The sequence below is a fragment of the Crinia signifera genome, chromosome 4, assembly GCF_055691185.1.
Source record: "Crinia signifera chromosome 4, ASM5569118v1, whole genome shotgun sequence".
Taxonomy (NCBI): Eukaryota; Metazoa; Chordata; class Amphibia; order Anura; family Myobatrachidae; genus Crinia; species Crinia signifera.
This window is the reverse complement of record NC_139220.1, coordinates 78,744,020-78,761,461: the sequence shown is the minus strand read 5'-3', so window position 1 is coordinate 78,761,461 and position 17,442 is coordinate 78,744,020. Positions and strand designations below refer to the sequence as shown.

At 41.0% G+C, this 17,442-nt stretch overlaps 1 protein-coding gene across 10 annotated transcripts in view; it reads right to left on the bottom strand.

Moving 5' to 3' along the window:
• TENM2 (teneurin transmembrane protein 2) overlaps positions 1 to 17,442 on the bottom strand; it is a 2,252,147-nt gene that overhangs the window by 1,091,924 nt on the left and 1,142,781 nt on the right. For all 10 annotated transcript variants that reach the window (XM_083181867.1, XM_083181872.1, XM_083181875.1 and 7 more), the window contains one exon: positions 13,066 to 13,140. In XM_083181867.1, the coding sequence (XP_083037993.1) occupies positions 13,066 to 13,140 (75 nt within the window). The remainder of the gene's footprint in view (positions 1 to 13,065; positions 13,141 to 17,442) is intronic.

Genomic DNA, 17,442 nt, shown 5'->3' with positions numbered 1-17,442 from the left:
AGTAGGCTTCTAATAGAGTTACTCCTTAGGCCTGCAGCATTGTGGGACAGATGTCACTTACCAGTATATTCTTTCTAATGGTTAAAAATAGAAACCTTGGATACTATAAAAATTGACTCAGCTGTTCATAAACGTCCCCCCATATATCTCTTTTACTAGAAATAATACATATAATGTGAAAGGAAAGGTATTTATCTTCCAGTCACCCAATACATTTTTCCTAAGAAGAAAAGTTAAGCCATTCTCCAAGGTGTCATTCCAGGCCCTGTACACAATGTTAAACTTTAAGATAAATAACTCACTCAGCCATGCACCGTTGTGATAGTGAAATGACCCAGTTTAAGATGGCAGCCTACGTGTACAGATGCACTATATATAGTACTGTGTGACAAGCCAGGGATTCCTCAGCTATTACTGTAACGCATATCGTGTTAGTTTTATCAATAATATGCTATTTCTCAGCGGACTGAATGACGTACATGCTTTATGCGCATATACCGGTTCCATAGCATAGAATGCAGCAGGAATTCTCTCATCTCCTGAATATTTATTCTTGTTTCTGTGCAACATAAATTGCTATATGCCTAATTGTACAATGTGTTAGAGACACAAATAATACATGCATCAGCTTTAATCCTTACAGGCAGGATGCTCAAGGGCACAAGACATCTAAATGCACAACAGGCCTGATTCTCAGTAGGACACAGCGCTTAAGCGTTGTATAAATAGGAAGATCTAGCACAGTGCGCATGCCAATATATGCATTTGTGTTTTTTGGCAAATGTCTCCCATGACTGCATGGAACTGTTCCACCCATGTCATATTATGCTTAACTTGGACAGGTGGTAATAGAAATGTTAATTATCACAGCTGTTGGAAAAAGATAGTGGGTATATAGTGTTCATTCTAGCACCCGCCAACTTTGAAAACCCATGCAGTTCCTCTTCCCTGCCTGGGGTGTCCCTGTCTGCTGTGGTGTTTCTAGCAAAATGTGGTCTGTATATCAGCACTGATATGCAAACCAGACCTGTGCTAGAAACACCACAGCATAGAGCAGGGCTGGGCAACACCGGCCCTCCAGATGTTAATGAACTACACATCCCAGGATGCTTTGCATTAGTTTTGCTATGTGGCCATGCTGAAACTGATGCAAGGCATGCTGGGATGTGTAGTTCATCAACATCTGGAGGGCCGGTGTTGCCCAGCCCTGGCATAGAGCGACACCCCAGGCATGGGTTTTCAAAGTTGGCGGGTGCTAGAATGACCACTAGGCATAGTGGCACATGGAAGTCTGCATGAGCCATATGGCAATTCGCATTAACATATGTTAGTAAATCTGGTTTTTAAATCTGACGTAGAATCAGCCCCAAAGGGACGGATATAATGACGTTGCGGGTTCCCATCTGAACTCTGATGTTTTTTTTAAAGCAGCAATCTTTTACAAGGCAAAACCATGCCTTTTAAATGTTTGTTACTTTAAAAAAAGTGCGAGTTGGCCAGGCAGGTTTTTGATCACTGGTGGCAGTTTTAAAAAGCCCTATTCATCTACTTATTATAAAGCAGACATATGTTATCATGCAAAACAAAATATGTTGTCTACATAATAATGTACCAGGGGCAAACGCAGGATTTTCAGAAGGGGGTTTCCAGAGGGGCGGAGCAAAGCACGGAGATGGACACTTATATGACCCAGTATATGCCGGGTCAGTTAAAGTATTATAGATAGACCAAATGTATATAAATAATAATAATAATAATAAAAAAAAAAATATATATATATATATATATATATATATATATATATATATATATATATATATATATATATATATATATATATATATATATATATATATATACACATACATACATATATATACATACATATATATATACATACAGGGGCGTCAACAGCAGTGTAGACCCCTGGGCATAGCAATGTATTGGCGCCCCACCGATCCTCCAGCGGTAGGGGTGGGGAAAGCTTTGATGTCCCGCGGGTGGTAGGGTGATTATAATGTAGGGCCTGGATCAGTAATTTCCACTAATTACCCCTTTACTGCACAGATGGTGGGAGATGGGGTGGGAGAAGGGTGCATTGGGCTGAATGAAGGGGCCCCGATACATAACTTCCAGGGTGGTAGAGGATGTTTAATATGCAGAGGAGGGGTGTGTAGTGGAGTGGGCTTATTATTCATAATTTTCTGGTGGGAAGACAGCTTGCTTGACTGCAGATATCTCCAGTTCCCTGAAATAGATTTCTTAGATTTTAATGGGATTAAAATCTAGCGAATCCCATCTACCAAATGGTGTTGGGAACTAGGGGATCAGAGTTTAGGAGGCCGAGCAATCTGCCAATGAGCATATAAAACTACATACCAGGTGTGTGTAGCTGGAGTAGAAACCAGCTGCTGGAAGGCTGATACCTTCTGGGAACAGTAGAGACAAGCTACTAGTGTCCATCAAAGGACCTGAAATATCTGACTGGAAAAAGCAATTAACAGGCTTGGATTGGGACCACTGCTTTGAAGTCAGATATCTCTGGTTCCCAAGGGCCGATTTTTAAAATTCTTGTACCAGTGGAAAGAGGGGACCCTCAGCTTTCAACCTAGGGTCCTTAGACTCCTGGGGGGTTTCTGTGTACTCAGAAACCCCCCCTGCGTGCGCTTCTGTGTACCCTTGCGGGTTACATTATGTAGGCATGACATCAAAAAAATGTAAAGAGAGATTGGCTTTACACAGATCTGCTATTAAAGCAGCCTTGTCTGGTAAATGCATGAACCAACCTGTAGCAGCCCATTTTAGGGAATTTAACCATAAACTTACTTCCTGTAAAAATTACATAATTGGTAACATTCCAGGCTCAAATGGGGGAGGAGATTGCTTGAAGAGGTTGTTACGCCTAGAAGCGTCTTGGATATTTAAATTAAATAAGGTAGCCCAGAACAGCCTTAATGAATGGATTGCATGGAATATATTCATGTGATTATTTTGTGTATGTCTTTCAGCTCTTTTTCTGATTATATATCAACCAAATTGTACGTGTTTTATCTTTTGCATTTTCTGTAATGTGATGTCTTTTAAAATGTTATTTTTTTAAATGTTATGTTTGTATAATATGTCCTCAGAGGAAGCTGCTGACCTACCTAGGCGGAGAAACGTGTCAGAACACTGGTACCAGGACCATCTTTATTTATATCCACACTGCCATCCCTCAGTATAGAGATTGTTCTCCATAAAATAGGCAGAATGACAGTGCTAACCATCCAGGAGCTGCTTCTCATACAAGGAGACAGGTGGACACTTAGAAAGGAGCTGCATGCATCCAGACAATCTGCAAAGGGGTAATCCATAATAAGGCCAGTACTGCGCAGGACGGACATTTTAACCATTGACTGAGTACTTACAAAAAAATAATACAAAGTTGAGTATTATCTTGGACTTTCTTTTCTATGAGAATCACTAACATATTCTCTGTGACATACTGACCATAATAGGAGACTGACCATCCAAATGAGAAGTTAAAAAGCTTTCAAACAATTTTACTAATGCCGGCATTACTGTTGGTATGGGATTACTTATATAAACCATACATTTTTATTATAATATTATTTACATGTATTTGATATACAGTATTGCTTGTTTTAGCTCTTCTTTTGTTGTGATAATTTTGTTATGGTTGTATATGTTTATTGATTCAAATATAATTAATTTAGATCCATATACTAGGGCAGTCTATCTCTGTGTTTTTGGTTGGCTTTGCTTTGCGTAGTTGAGTATCTACGTCAGACTGCTGCTTGAATATAGGATAGTAATTTGAAGCACCATTAGGATTTCTGATCTATAGCGCATAACCATTTTTTCTGTTTTTGTGTTTCAAAAGAGTGAGCCTGCACACAGGTCTTAGAAATATTGAAACCTAAAGATCTGTGCCATATATTCAAAAGGTGCGTACACACGGGGGGAGATATATTGCTAGCAATATATTGCTTGCAATATATTGCTGAGCAATATATTGCTCAGTGTCTCTTTTTCAACAAGCGACCAGAGATGGTCGCTGTTGAAAACGAACCTCTGCTGGGGGTGCCGCAGAGGTAATTAGCTGGTCGCAGGAGCAAGCTCCTGCGACCAGCGATTACAATGGGGCAGAAAACGGGAGCGCGCACCCGGCGATTTATCGCCGGGGCACACTCCCAATCACTGGCAATATGGTCGCCTGCGACCATATTCCCAGCGATTATAGCACCTATCTCCCCCGTGTGTACACAGCATTATTCTATTCATAACTTTCAATACTACTATGATACTGTTTCTGATATATGACAAATAATGGTGCCCATACACATCACAATTATTGTATATAATATTGTATACAATATCGCATCTCATCGCATCTCGGTTTTGCGATGAAATGAGATGAGATCTAGTAGGAAGTATGTGCAGCACATACTTTTTGCACTAGATATTGTATACAATAACTGTAACATGTATGGGCACCTTAAGCCTAGCTTTATATCATTTATATTTGGGTATATATTTGTTTTTCTGAAAATCAATAAAAATGACTTACCGGTAATTAAAAATATATACACCTACAAACTTAGCTGCCCTACACAGGCAGTAAAGCAGCCACACTTAATTATTTGAGATATAGTGAATTAGGCCTGGGGTAGGCTGTGCCTTATTTGGGGTAAAATTTAATTTGAAGGTACGACGTGACTTTTTTCTTGTTTTTTTTTTTAAGCATCTTGGGGCACAGGTTAGAGTTGTCCGATTCATTTCATATTTTGACGTTAGCGTGTTCAGAAAGACAGATGCACTTCGGGGACTTTCTTTTATAGTATGTAAGGATATATACTTACTGTATACTGAACAAACTGCAAAGCGAATGAACAGAAGACAAATCTAAAATCAAATATTGGTGAGTTTTTCTAGGTACCCTTGCACAAAGTCAGGGAGTTTGTAGGATTGTAGTCAGGTGTATAATTAACCAAGCATACCAAACAGTTGAAGCATTTTCAAATATAGGTTGAAACACAATCATTAACTGAAAAATAAACAGCTGTGAAGAGACTTAAAACTAGGTGAGGAACAACCAAACTACTACAAAGGTGAAATTGTGGAAGCCAATTTCATGACACAGGTCATACACCATGGCAAGACTGAGCACAGCAATAAGACACAAGGTAGTTACACTGCATCAGCAATGTCTCTCCCAGGCAAAGTTATCAAGGCATTCAGCGGTTTCATGATGTTATGTTCTTTTGAAGAACCACAAAGAAATGGACAACGCTAAGGATCATTGACAGAGTCAGAGACATTTGCCCAGAAGTGATCTTCATGAAAGAATTATGGCCAAAAAGCCATAAATTGTACATGGCAACAAGGTCAGGAGACTCAACTTTGAATGAAAATATAGGAACGGAGTTGCAGAAAAATGGTAGCAGGCGGTCTGGACTGATTAGTCAAAATTTTGAATATTTGGTGGTAAAAGAAGGCATTTTGTTGGCAGCAGGTCTGGAGATCGATACACCAATGTCTGCAGGCAACAGTGAAGCATGGAGGAGGTTCCTCACATGTTTGGGGATGTTTCTGAAAATTACAGGCCGGTACGTATACATTATGCAGTACCATCAGGGAGGCATCTGATTGGCTCAATAGGACAATGATCTCTAAACTTACAGCCAATGTCATTAAGAACTATCTTCAGTGTTAAGAAGAAGAACAAGAAAGCCTTCATCTACAGATCTGTGGTTACTTCTCCAAATTATTTGGAACAACCTCCCTGCCGATTGTCTTCAAAAAATTTGTGCTAGTGTACCTAGAAGAATTGATGCTGTTTTGAAGACAAAGGGTGGTCACACTAAATACTTATTTGATTTACATCTATTTTGTTTATAAAATTGTATTTATTTGATCAAATAAACTATTAACACTATATTTGAAAGCATGTTTAATTTGCAGCATGTCTTCAATGCCTGCCTAAAACATTTGCACAGCACTCGGCTAAATATCTCTTCCTGTCATATCATGCTATGGCATTATTCGGTAGTGCTGAGCATCTTTTCATGCTTCTTTTATGCATCTTATTTGCATAATGATGTTAACAGAATGCACAAGCAGACAGCTGATTTAAATGAAATGCGGAATATTCTGTGTGCTATCTACATACGAGAATCTACAGTATTTTCCTAGTAAACAACATAATGTTCCATTTCATATGGAGATATAGGCACAGGTGCACACAAAATATAGGCATGCTGCATATAATTGTAATCAGCAGAGTCTGCTTGTGCATCTTATTCACATATAGTAGTTAAGCGAATAAGATTCAGTTTTGGTAAAACAAGATGCCTAACAATAGATTATCGCATGCTATTATAACACCTCTTAATATTGTGAAAGTTAAAAGACGAGCAGTTTGCAATGAATACCTATTAGTGCACTAGCAACAACATAGAAGTACTACAAAATTGCATGCATTCCCATGAAAACGATGGGCGTATGTATGGTAATCCGGCTGTGGCGCACGTGTGGAGGGCGGACATCTGACATAGCCAGATGTCAGCTGACCGCCCATATCCCTGCTTTCATACGGAAAAATGTCCGAGTGGTCTGGAGCACTCGGTGTTGCCTGACCGCTTGGTCCATCATTTGATGGTCGGCGACCATCAGAGAATGGGGGAGGTTCCCACAGATGGGGGAGGTGTTCGCATGAAACATGCACTCGCGGTCCATTCGCTCAGCGTCTTACCACATTCGGACGGTGTGAGCGATCTGTATGGTAGGCGGGGCTAAAAACACTCAGTGCCTGTCCAAAATACGCATCCGTCCGATTCAACTAGAATAAGGGCCATAGTGTAGAGCATCCATGGCGGGCTTCAAGATCCTCTTCAGCGGAATATCAGGTCCCAGGGGTGCATTATGTGAGTGCGCGGATGCACTGGTGACGTCACCAGGATGCCCGCAAACTGGCGCAATGTTATAACTAGAGATGTGCACCGGCCACTTTTCGGGTTTTGGGTTCTGATTACCTTGAGGTTTTGGGTTCTAATGGGTTTTGGCAAAACACCTCCTAAGTGTTTTGTGTTTGGATTTTTTGGGTTTTGGGTTCTGATTTTTTGTTAAAAAAGCATAAAAACTGCTAAAATCGCAAAATTTTATTTTTTTATTTTTTGCTCCTTTGCTATATTAACCTTAATAACATTCATTTACACTCATTTCCAGTCTATTCTGAACAGCTCACACCTTTTTTAGGGCAAAAGGTTGCACAGAGGTAGCTGGATAACTATGATAAGCCACACAAGTGTGCGGCACAAACACTAGACTGATATGGCACACTTAGCATCCCCTCTAGGCTGATACTGCACACCTAGAATTACCCCTGGACTGATACAGCACATTTAGCATCACCCCTGGACTGATATGGCACACTTAGATTCCCCCCTAGTCTGATACGGCACACCTAGCATCACCCCTGGACTAATACAGCACACTTGGCAGCACCCCATGAATTATACGGCAGACTTGGCTCACCCCAGGTATTATTTGGAAGACTTGGCTCGCCCCTGGACTGATATGGCACACTTAGCACCACCCCTGGACTGATACGGCACACTTGGCAGCACCCCATGAATTATACGGCAGACTTGGCTTACCCCAGGAATTATACGGCACAGATGGTGGCACCCCTGACCTGATACAGCACACATGGAATTACATACCCTCCAACTGTACCGATTTAGCCGGTACAGTACCGTTTTTTTACAGTCTGTACCGGCTAAATCAAAGTGCACCGGTTTTTGGAGAGCGGGCATCCGTCTCGGAGGTTACTGTACACAGCGACCGGGCAGCCAATCATAAGTGGTGGTGTGATTGATTGGAGGTGGGTGACGGGAAAGAGGTGCTGGCTACAGAGTGAGGCTTGTACTGCGTCCAATCACAGTGGTGCAATGACAATCTGGAAGTAGCCATGATACACAGCAGCACCATGTCCCCTCACATGTGCGACTCTCTGCCCCAGCCCGGCCGGTTGCTGCCTCCTCCCACAGCCTTGTGTTTTTACTCATTCTCTCTCCCCTCCCCCGCCGCTCAAGGGTCTGGGTCCGGCTGTATGACGGGAACCGGGGCCATTGAGACCGGGATGTTGCTCTCTGCTAGGTCCCGGCTCGGAGGGCTGCGGATGCTGTGCTGTGGGCTGGCCATGATATGCTGCCTCTCAGGCCGCGGCCTCAGCTACTCCATCCCCCTGCAGCGGCCGTAGGACTGCTCGATGCAGGAGTACTACGAGGCTGGCAAACTGTCCTGTGTGCAGTGCCCGGAGACCCAAAGGCTCAGCTGGGAGGGTGAGTGAGGTGCAGTGGCATTGAGGTAGATGGGGTGAGTGTAGTGAATGTGTATGGGGCATCAGAGGGGAAGGGATTAGTGCATGTGGGGGCACCGGTGAGTGCAGTATATGCAGCATTAGTGGGAGGGAGTGCATTGCAGTACATATGTGGATCCCTAATGGGATGTGTTTAGAATGCCAACTGGCATCCAGCTGTTATTCTCTCCCCAGTCTGGTGTCTTCCCCCATTAGTTTTTTTTGGGAGAAAAGCCTAGTACACATTCGGAAAGGGGCCACGCCCCTTTTCCCCACGCCCATTTTCAATGGCCATGCCCCCTTTTGAATGTGTACCGATTTCTACCTTCCTGATGCTGGAGGGTATGGAATTATACGGCACAGATGGCGGCACCCCTGGACTAATACGGCACACATGGCGGCAGGCATGGAATTATACGGCAGACAAATTCCTGCAGTAAAAATAAAAATTTGTATTCTTTTAATTATAAAAAAGAGCAGCACACCTTACTTAGCAACACCCCATGCATTATACAGCACTCTTGGCTTACCCCTGGACTACAGCGCATTTAACAGCCCTTGCAGTAAAAAAAAAAAACACCTTATTTTTATTTTCATTAAAAAATGGGCAGCTTCCCTGGTCTGATATGGGACACATGGGGCACCCCTGGAATTATACGGCACATATGCGGGCACCCCAGGACTGATACAGGACACATGGGGGCACCCATGGAATTATATGGCACACATGCGGGCACCCCTGGACTGATACAGGACACAAGGGGGCACCCATAGAATTATACGGCACACATGCGGGCACCCCTGGACTGATGCAGCACACATGTGGGCACCCCTGGACAAATACAGTACACATATGGGCACCCTTGGATGGATACAGTACATATTCGGGCACCCCTGAACTGATACAGCACACATGTGGGCACCCCTGGACAAATACCCCACATGTGGGCACCCCTGAATGGATACAGTACACATGCGGGCACCCATGGACTGATACAGCACAAATGTGGGCACCCCTGGACAAATACAGCACACATGTGGGCACCCCTGGATGGATACAGTACAAATGTGGGCACCCTGAACTGATGCAGCACACATGCGGGCACCCTGGACTGATGCAGCACACATGCAGCCACCCTGGACTTATACTGTGCACTGGCAGCAGTCATTAAAACTTAATTTGCTTAATTAAAATAATGTAGCCCCCTCTGTAGCACTAGCAGCAGCCCCCTATGCATAAATCATCCCCCCCCCCCAACATTTCATCGCCCCAGCATGTTTCCCCAGCAGCTCAGCTCAGCAGACACCACGGACACATCCGTGCTGTCTGAAATCACCAGCCTGTTTGAAAATGGCGCAGACCGCCGGAAACTATATATCCCCAGGTCTTGCGAGAATCTGACAGCAGGAAGATGACGTCCAGCCGCGTTTTGAACTAAGAAAAATGGCGGCGACCATCGAACTCCCGGGATCCGGCCTCGGATCAGGTAAGTCCGTGGGGGTTCGGATCTCTAGGATCCGAACCCGCTCATCTCTAGTTGTAACGTATGCTAAAAAATATTTCAAAAACCGAACAAATCCATTATCCAAAATGCTTGTGGTCCCGAGCAATTCTGATAAGGGATACTCAACCTTTAGTTGATTCATGCTAACAGAATCAACTGGTAATATACTATACATTTGGAATTGTGATGTCTTTTGCCACCCTAAACTATGTACATTATAAAAGGTAGTTTGAGAGCTGTCAATTGTCAACACAATTATAAACGAATAAACTACCGCATGTCATATATAATAATAAAAATAAATATTACATTTGAAAGGAAGCCAGGTATATATAATATGGATACAAGCTGACAAAAAGTAGGAGAAAATAGAGCAATCTATGCACCACAAAAATGAGGATTGTGTCAAAAAGAAATCAGCCACTACATAATAAACAGGCTTCTGAGATAGATATCATAAAATGTGTGAGGATTCAAAACAATGACAGTTGACATGGCTACATGTAGGCAACCACTGTGTTCTCCGAAGCATAGTTATAGGCAAAATCAAAGAAAATGGTTGCCTAGGAAATATGCTCTACGACTGTGCTGCGTCTCATACCAATCACTATATATGTGAGTAGTCATTTCTATAAAGGGGAGAATGTCTGTTAACTTTGTAGCCCTAGAGCTATCAAACATTGTCACAGGCATATGATTCCATTACGTTCATGCATTTTATTTATTTTTTCAATGTCCTGAAAACAAATCAATTAAACGTATTATGTTGGGAGTTACTGTACGTACCTTAGCCATTTTAACTAAAATACCACTCTTTTTTTCTTGTGCTTGCAATCCAAAAGCCTCAATAAACCCCACGAGCAATTAATCTTCTAACACTAATTAGATATTTGCTAATTAGCGTATGATGTGTGAATTGAAAAACATTTTAGTGCTGAATTGAAGAGTTTACAAATACATAAACTGTATCCCACTTCTCGCCTAATTATCATATTGTATAAATATTAATAAGGTCACATTGTGCTGCCACTTCCTCACGTGCATCCATTTTGGCTGGGGCTTTTGTCTGAGTGATGGGACTGTCAACATTGTGCATTTACTTCAAGACATTCTATACAAGAAAATTCACCAGAGCTGTCAGCATTTATGCATCGCTTTTCTCTGAATATGCCTGTCCCGCTTGGCAATTATTGTGTATCATTTTGGAAATGAAAATGCAGTCTCAAATCAACATCCTTAGTTATTTCTGTTTTCATTTTGATTAAACTGATCGCTACCTAAATGCAATTTGCATGCCAGGTTTAAAAAAAGTCTTAATAGGATCACAGTGTATTACAAAAACAAATACACTTTTCGAATGACATTATTTCTGTATTATCCTTAAACATAAATGCTAATTTTGTGGTATGTCAAGAAGAAGGTGAAACGAGACATATACTATAAATCAGGCATGTCCAAACTATGGCCCTCCAGCTGTTGTGAAACTACAAGTCCCAGCATGCCTTGCCACAGTTTTGCTATTAGGGAATGATAAAACTATGGCAAGGCATGCTGGGATGTGTAGTTTCAGCTGGGAGGGCCACAGTTTGGACATGCCTGCTGTAAATGATCTGTTTAAATCTTCGCAAACAAACATGCTATATGAGTTAATCTAGACACAACCGTTCCGATACCTTTTTTGAAATTGGGAAATTGTGTTGATATAGTTGGATGTGTCCTCAAAAAGAATTGTCTGTGGTTGTCCTGTGTGTGTGGTTATCTCCCGGCTCGCGGTACCAAATCACATGTAGCTGGGTTACATGTGATCTGGTACTGTAACTTGGCCCAAATACCAAAATACTAAACCTGTTTTATTTTGCCGAGACACTGTTGCCCATGAGAACTCTGTAAATATCATATGACTGTGAAAAGGGTTTAACAAGCTTGTCTGTCCTTTTGTTCAGTAGCCAGGGGCTCAACATAGTCCCAGAACGTTCCCAATTCATCTGAAGCTGGATATACACTTGCATGATAAAGCAGCTATATTGTGCAGTGTGCACAACTGACTCTGAACTCCCATGTGTTGCATATGATGGCAATGCTTCATGGCCAATCACATGACCTCAGCATTCGATGCAATGAATATTAATGAGGCATGGACCAGTGATTATTCTGTTACTCATTGATATATGCCTTGTGTGGCAGAAAAGGTAATCACCCTGCACATCAGTATGAATGCTGGTTTGACTAGTGCGTGTCCAGCTGTAGTTATGACATTGATAAGCTACAAAGTAATTTGCGATGAGGAAGTTTCTCTGTATTAGGATTGCTGTGTATACTAGCAAATGTTTGACTAGAGACTTAAGTGGACAGGATGAAGGGCAGTTTTCATTAAAGGACAAATGGTGGATTTAGGGAGAAATGTATCAGTCCTTGGAGAGTGAGGAAGTTAAGGGAGAAAAGGTACCTGTTATTTCACAGTGATTGGTACTTTATCTCTATCTAAGGTTTGATAAATCTTCCTTTATGTCTGAGCTGGACAATGAGTTCTTCATTAACCAACAGTACATAGTAATGGAGCCTAGATTGGTGTATCAATGTCAGTACTCTAACGGCTTGGGTATACAGCTTGTTAATTGTTCCGAAATAGGTTGGTTGATCCTGCTAGAGTTTATCCATAATGTTCCTAAACCTTGCACAGCTCTTTCTATATTCGTCATGCTACAGCCCTATGTTAAGTCATAAACATAAATGACACCGTTGCTTAGGCCAAAGATCTGTCTTAGGGGGGTATTCCATGTTGCCAATCTGCATCAAAATGGTGAAAAAGCCGCCATTTTTATAAAGAATAGATGGAATTTGCATTCCATCCTCTCAATGTTGTAAAAAAAATTTCCATTTTCCGAAACAATCCAAAAATAGGAAAAGACGTGGATCCGCAAATCCATGTGTTTTTATGCAGAAACCCCACTAATATTAAAATGTATCGTCCGTTTACACAAATTCAGATTTGGTTTTTCAGAGAGCCTGATCTGCAAATGCGAATCCTGGCCATTTTCCTGACGAATACAGGCAGGATTTAATACTCAAATCCTGTTATTTCCAGAAATAACACAAACATTGAATAGCCTCTTCATCTTCAAAGTGCTTTACAATAGACTCACTCTATAAGACAACATTCTTGGCAAAAAACCTTCAAAACATTTAGGAAGTACTTACCACAGGACTGCCTCCTCTTCTGTAGCCTTCTCTTCTGTGATGTCATGGTGTGCACGGTTGAGGACATCATCAAACCTGGAGATGTAAAACATCTTGTTTGTAAATAACAGCTATTAAAATTCCTGATTTAGTACTTGTCTCTTTTGACAGCACAGAAAGGTTGAAGTTTTAAAGCTATTTTTTTTTTGCTTAAGTGTTTGATTGAAAGATTTTCAAAGTTGTACATATATCAACATATACAATCCTATATGGGGTAGGATGGGGGGAGGGATAAACAGAAAAGAAAAAAAGGGAAAGTTAGGGTGTTAGGGAGGAGGGGGAAGGGTACACAGTAGGTGTATATTCGGGTTCACTCAATTTACCACAAATTCAGATGTAAACAGTACACCATAGACAGAAAAGAAAAACACAGGTACACAGAACCGTACTTCATCACCGAAATTACAACCAATACTCCCACTAATTATTTAAAATACGTATTGCCTGTGGAAAAAAACGGTCTCAAAAATGACTAGTCCTACACAAAATGGAGCGATATCCCCTGTTTGATGGTAATAATGAGAACAGCTCTCCACTAGGATGCGAGGAATCCCTCAAAATGCTCTTCCCTTTTGAGAGGAGCCGAATTTCATATATATAATGGATTGTTGGTAGAGCATCCCCAATTATTCTACTTGCCACCGGTACCACTCTCTGAAGAGATCTACGCTCAGCGGCAGAGCAAGAACCAAACCATACTAAAACACCACAAGTGAGAGCACTTTCAATAATACAGGAATAGAACTTCAGTAGAATTCTATTACACATACCAGATGAACGAAAAACATATGCTGGTGAGCTTTTTTCAGGACAGTGTTTGTATGCATACTCCATGAAAGATTTTTTGACATGTTTATGGCCAAAAATTTAAAGGACTCAACTTCCTCAACTTCTTGGCCATTCCGAACTAGTGGACAATATGTATCTTGGTGGCACCTCCTAGTCCACAATCATTTCCTTAGTCTTATCCACATTTATGACCAGGCAATTGTCCCTACTCCAGGACGCCAATCTCAGTGGAAATAAAGAACAACAAGGCAATTTACTATGGGTACAAGTACTCTCCAAAAATGTGCAGTATTAGTAGGAAATAAATTGAAATGGGATTGCTCTCTCGGGCACAGGCATAAGAAGTTTCTAAATTGGAGTAATATTTTTCCAGTCTTTGTATAATAAAGACAGGGCCAGATTAACAATGGGGTAGATGGAGCTACAACTATAAGGATCCACATATCAGAGCAGCATGATGATGGCCAGCCACTTGTCACACAGTTGACCAGAAATGATAAGTATTAAGAGTGTATTTTTAGTCTTCTCACAATTTTTTATTCAAGGAGACAGTAATAGTGTAGGGGTGTACATGCCCACCTGTGACTGGCCACATTCACACAGCACTGGTCACAGCTTTTCTCCTTCTCAGTATAGACCCTTCAACATTTACAACCCCAACGGCACATCTGGCTAAGAATAAAGTGATTCAATAAGATTATACAGTATGATTAAGAAGAACACTCAGGTAAATGGGACGAAAACAGCACAGTGTCAGCACATTTATGTTGTTTACGGAATGGCTGCCCATTTCATCAGAAAGAACAAGCTTTGAAAGCTATCTTGTAATAACTATGGATCATTATTCTCATTTTAAGAATTCATGGAGTATAGGTCCCAGGTAATCACTCAAGGGTGGCATGTAGTAAGCAGCGTTTCTGATGAAGACAGCCATCCCATGAAATGCATAAAAAGTGTTGACACTGGGCCATTTTCACGCCATTTATCTGTGAATTATTCTAATGATGAAATCTAATCTTGTGAAATCACTTTATTATACAAAGACTAGGGAGATAATTACTCCATTTTAGATATTTCTTATGTGTGGTACACCTGCATCTGATACTGCTTTCGCATTGCACAGTCGCACCGGGACTTTGAAACAGTTCAGATGCGAACCCTGCATTTTGCGCTTTCTGGCCCCTTCAGCAAACTGGCAGTAATGCCAGTTTGCTGACAACATGGAGGGGTGGGGCAGAGCCGCAGAGCATCATCGGGGGCTGTTGAAGAGTTCCTAATGCCGGGTTGCTGGATCCAGTAACCCATTTCAGATCGCACCAATTACTGGGTTAACCCAGCAATAAAACAGCATGAACCCAGTAACTAAATGCGATCTGAATGGGGTATAAAGAGAGCTATCCCATTCCAAAAAATCGAATCGTCTATTACTTTAATATAGCAATATTATTTTATAACATAATAATGTTTTCATCAGAAATAAAATAAAAATAATGAGCGAGAACGGTCCTTTCAAACTATGATAAATAAAATAGGATTTAAAATAATGAGTAATAAAATAACCACACTTTCTCATCACTTGTCTTTGAATGCTATTATTTTGCAGTTAATTTTAGAATATAAAATTGTTTATTAAAAGAAATAATCATATTTGTTCAATCAAAAGAATTAATTGCAGGTAGAACAGCCACTTTGTACACAATACTTTTGAAGAGTGGAATAAAACAGATTACAATTTATCATTAGCTTTGCAGTTGCTAAATAATTTGTGTGTAGAAAAACACTTGGGCCTTTTGGGCAAACTACTTATGGAGAATTGCTGGTCATATCACAAATTATGTCTAATTACTGAATTGATGAAATCATGTTTAATGAAAGTTAAGCGTGAGTTGACAAAGGTGACATTGAAATATAATAATGATTAGATTACCATTTTCTCAAGATGACATTTCGTGATTATAATAATGCTGATGAAAATAATTAAACAATTGAACATGGTAAGGTATGAGCTTAAAAAACAAAAAAAAAAAAGTTTAGCAGCGTTTAAATGCAGCCACACTTACACTTGTTTTTGTCCTACTTTTATCTTAACAATAAAACTTTATTATGCTCAAGTAGGTACAGTGTGATCAGAATATGGAAATCATTGAAAAAACATTTTAATTAAAGTAGCTGCCACTCAACTTCCATTTTTTAGGGATTATTTTTATAGTATTTTCTGAATAATATCCCTTTCCACTACTGCTATACCCCAGGTTATTATTTCCAGGTTAACCTGTGTCATAGCTCAGTGGAAAAGAGTTAATACAGGTCCAGTAACCCTGGAATACATCTGAGCTAGCTTATATCTTTGGTCCCAGGAATGACCCAAGGGCTAAGGGGCGGTATAACCAGGTTAGTTTGTCATACGACCCAGCTCCTATTTACAGGATAGAGAGAACCATTGTGACACTGCTTCCTGCAGTACTGATATTAAGAAAAAAAAGGTGGTTTTTACATTTAAACATTGATAAATGTAAAAATACATATTTTTAATAATAAACATATTTTACAGAGATTAAAAATAGCATGCTGATATTTTATCTGCAGAAATAACAATAAAAAAATGTGCATGTATTATAAATCATACAGTACTTGCCTACTTTAGAATTCACCTCCCCGGGAGAAGCTCAGAGAGGCAACACATCAGGGGGACGGGGGCAAGGCTGACATCACTTGGACCACGCCCCCCCCCCCCCACCATGCCGGAAAACTCAGTGATTCGCAGGCACAGTGAGGGGGCGGGGCTTAAAATGCTGCAAAGTGCATCATTTAAGCCCCGCCCCTCACCACGGACCTGCGATTTACGGTAATTAAACCAGTGGTCAAGGGGGGAAGCGGGGGCTATCACCAGAAAGCGGGAGACTTGCCCACCTTCCCAGGCGGCCAGGAGAAGGACCCGATTTTCGGGAGGCTCCCAGCCATTCCGGGAGGGTAGGCAAGCCTGTTATAAATATTATAGTCACCTGTGACCTCTGATCCTATGTTTTCCAATAAGGGAAACAAATGTGTCACACCTTGAAAAAGCAGTATTTGACACAGCGAAATTCATTGGTGCAGAGGTGCCAACCACAGCTTTTATTCCACCCAGATCGTTTGATCCTACTGCGGACCAATCATGACTTCTGATCCTACAGTATATTGTCCAATAATGGAAATAAATATGTCCCAGTTTATAAGAGTTCCATAAATAGCTATTTGGGTAATTGCAAGATACCTTAGTGGTGCTGGTGAGGTGGCTTTCCTCCAGTGAGATGGTAGGATGCTGTATGGTTGCAGAAGGATACCTATCTCCCTTGTGCCAGTTAACAGCAAGTTTGTGCAATTTGTATCTGCTAATGTTAGTAGCAGGTATGTGTGGGTAGCATCTGCAGTGTTGTCCCAATTGCAATTATATTCTTAAAGGTTGTATATACTTAATGGTTGGTCCACAGTAGGATGACACAACCGTCTTTTTTCTGTTTATTATTGTTTAAGGGTTTGACACCCCAGATATATTGCTGCTTGTGTTCA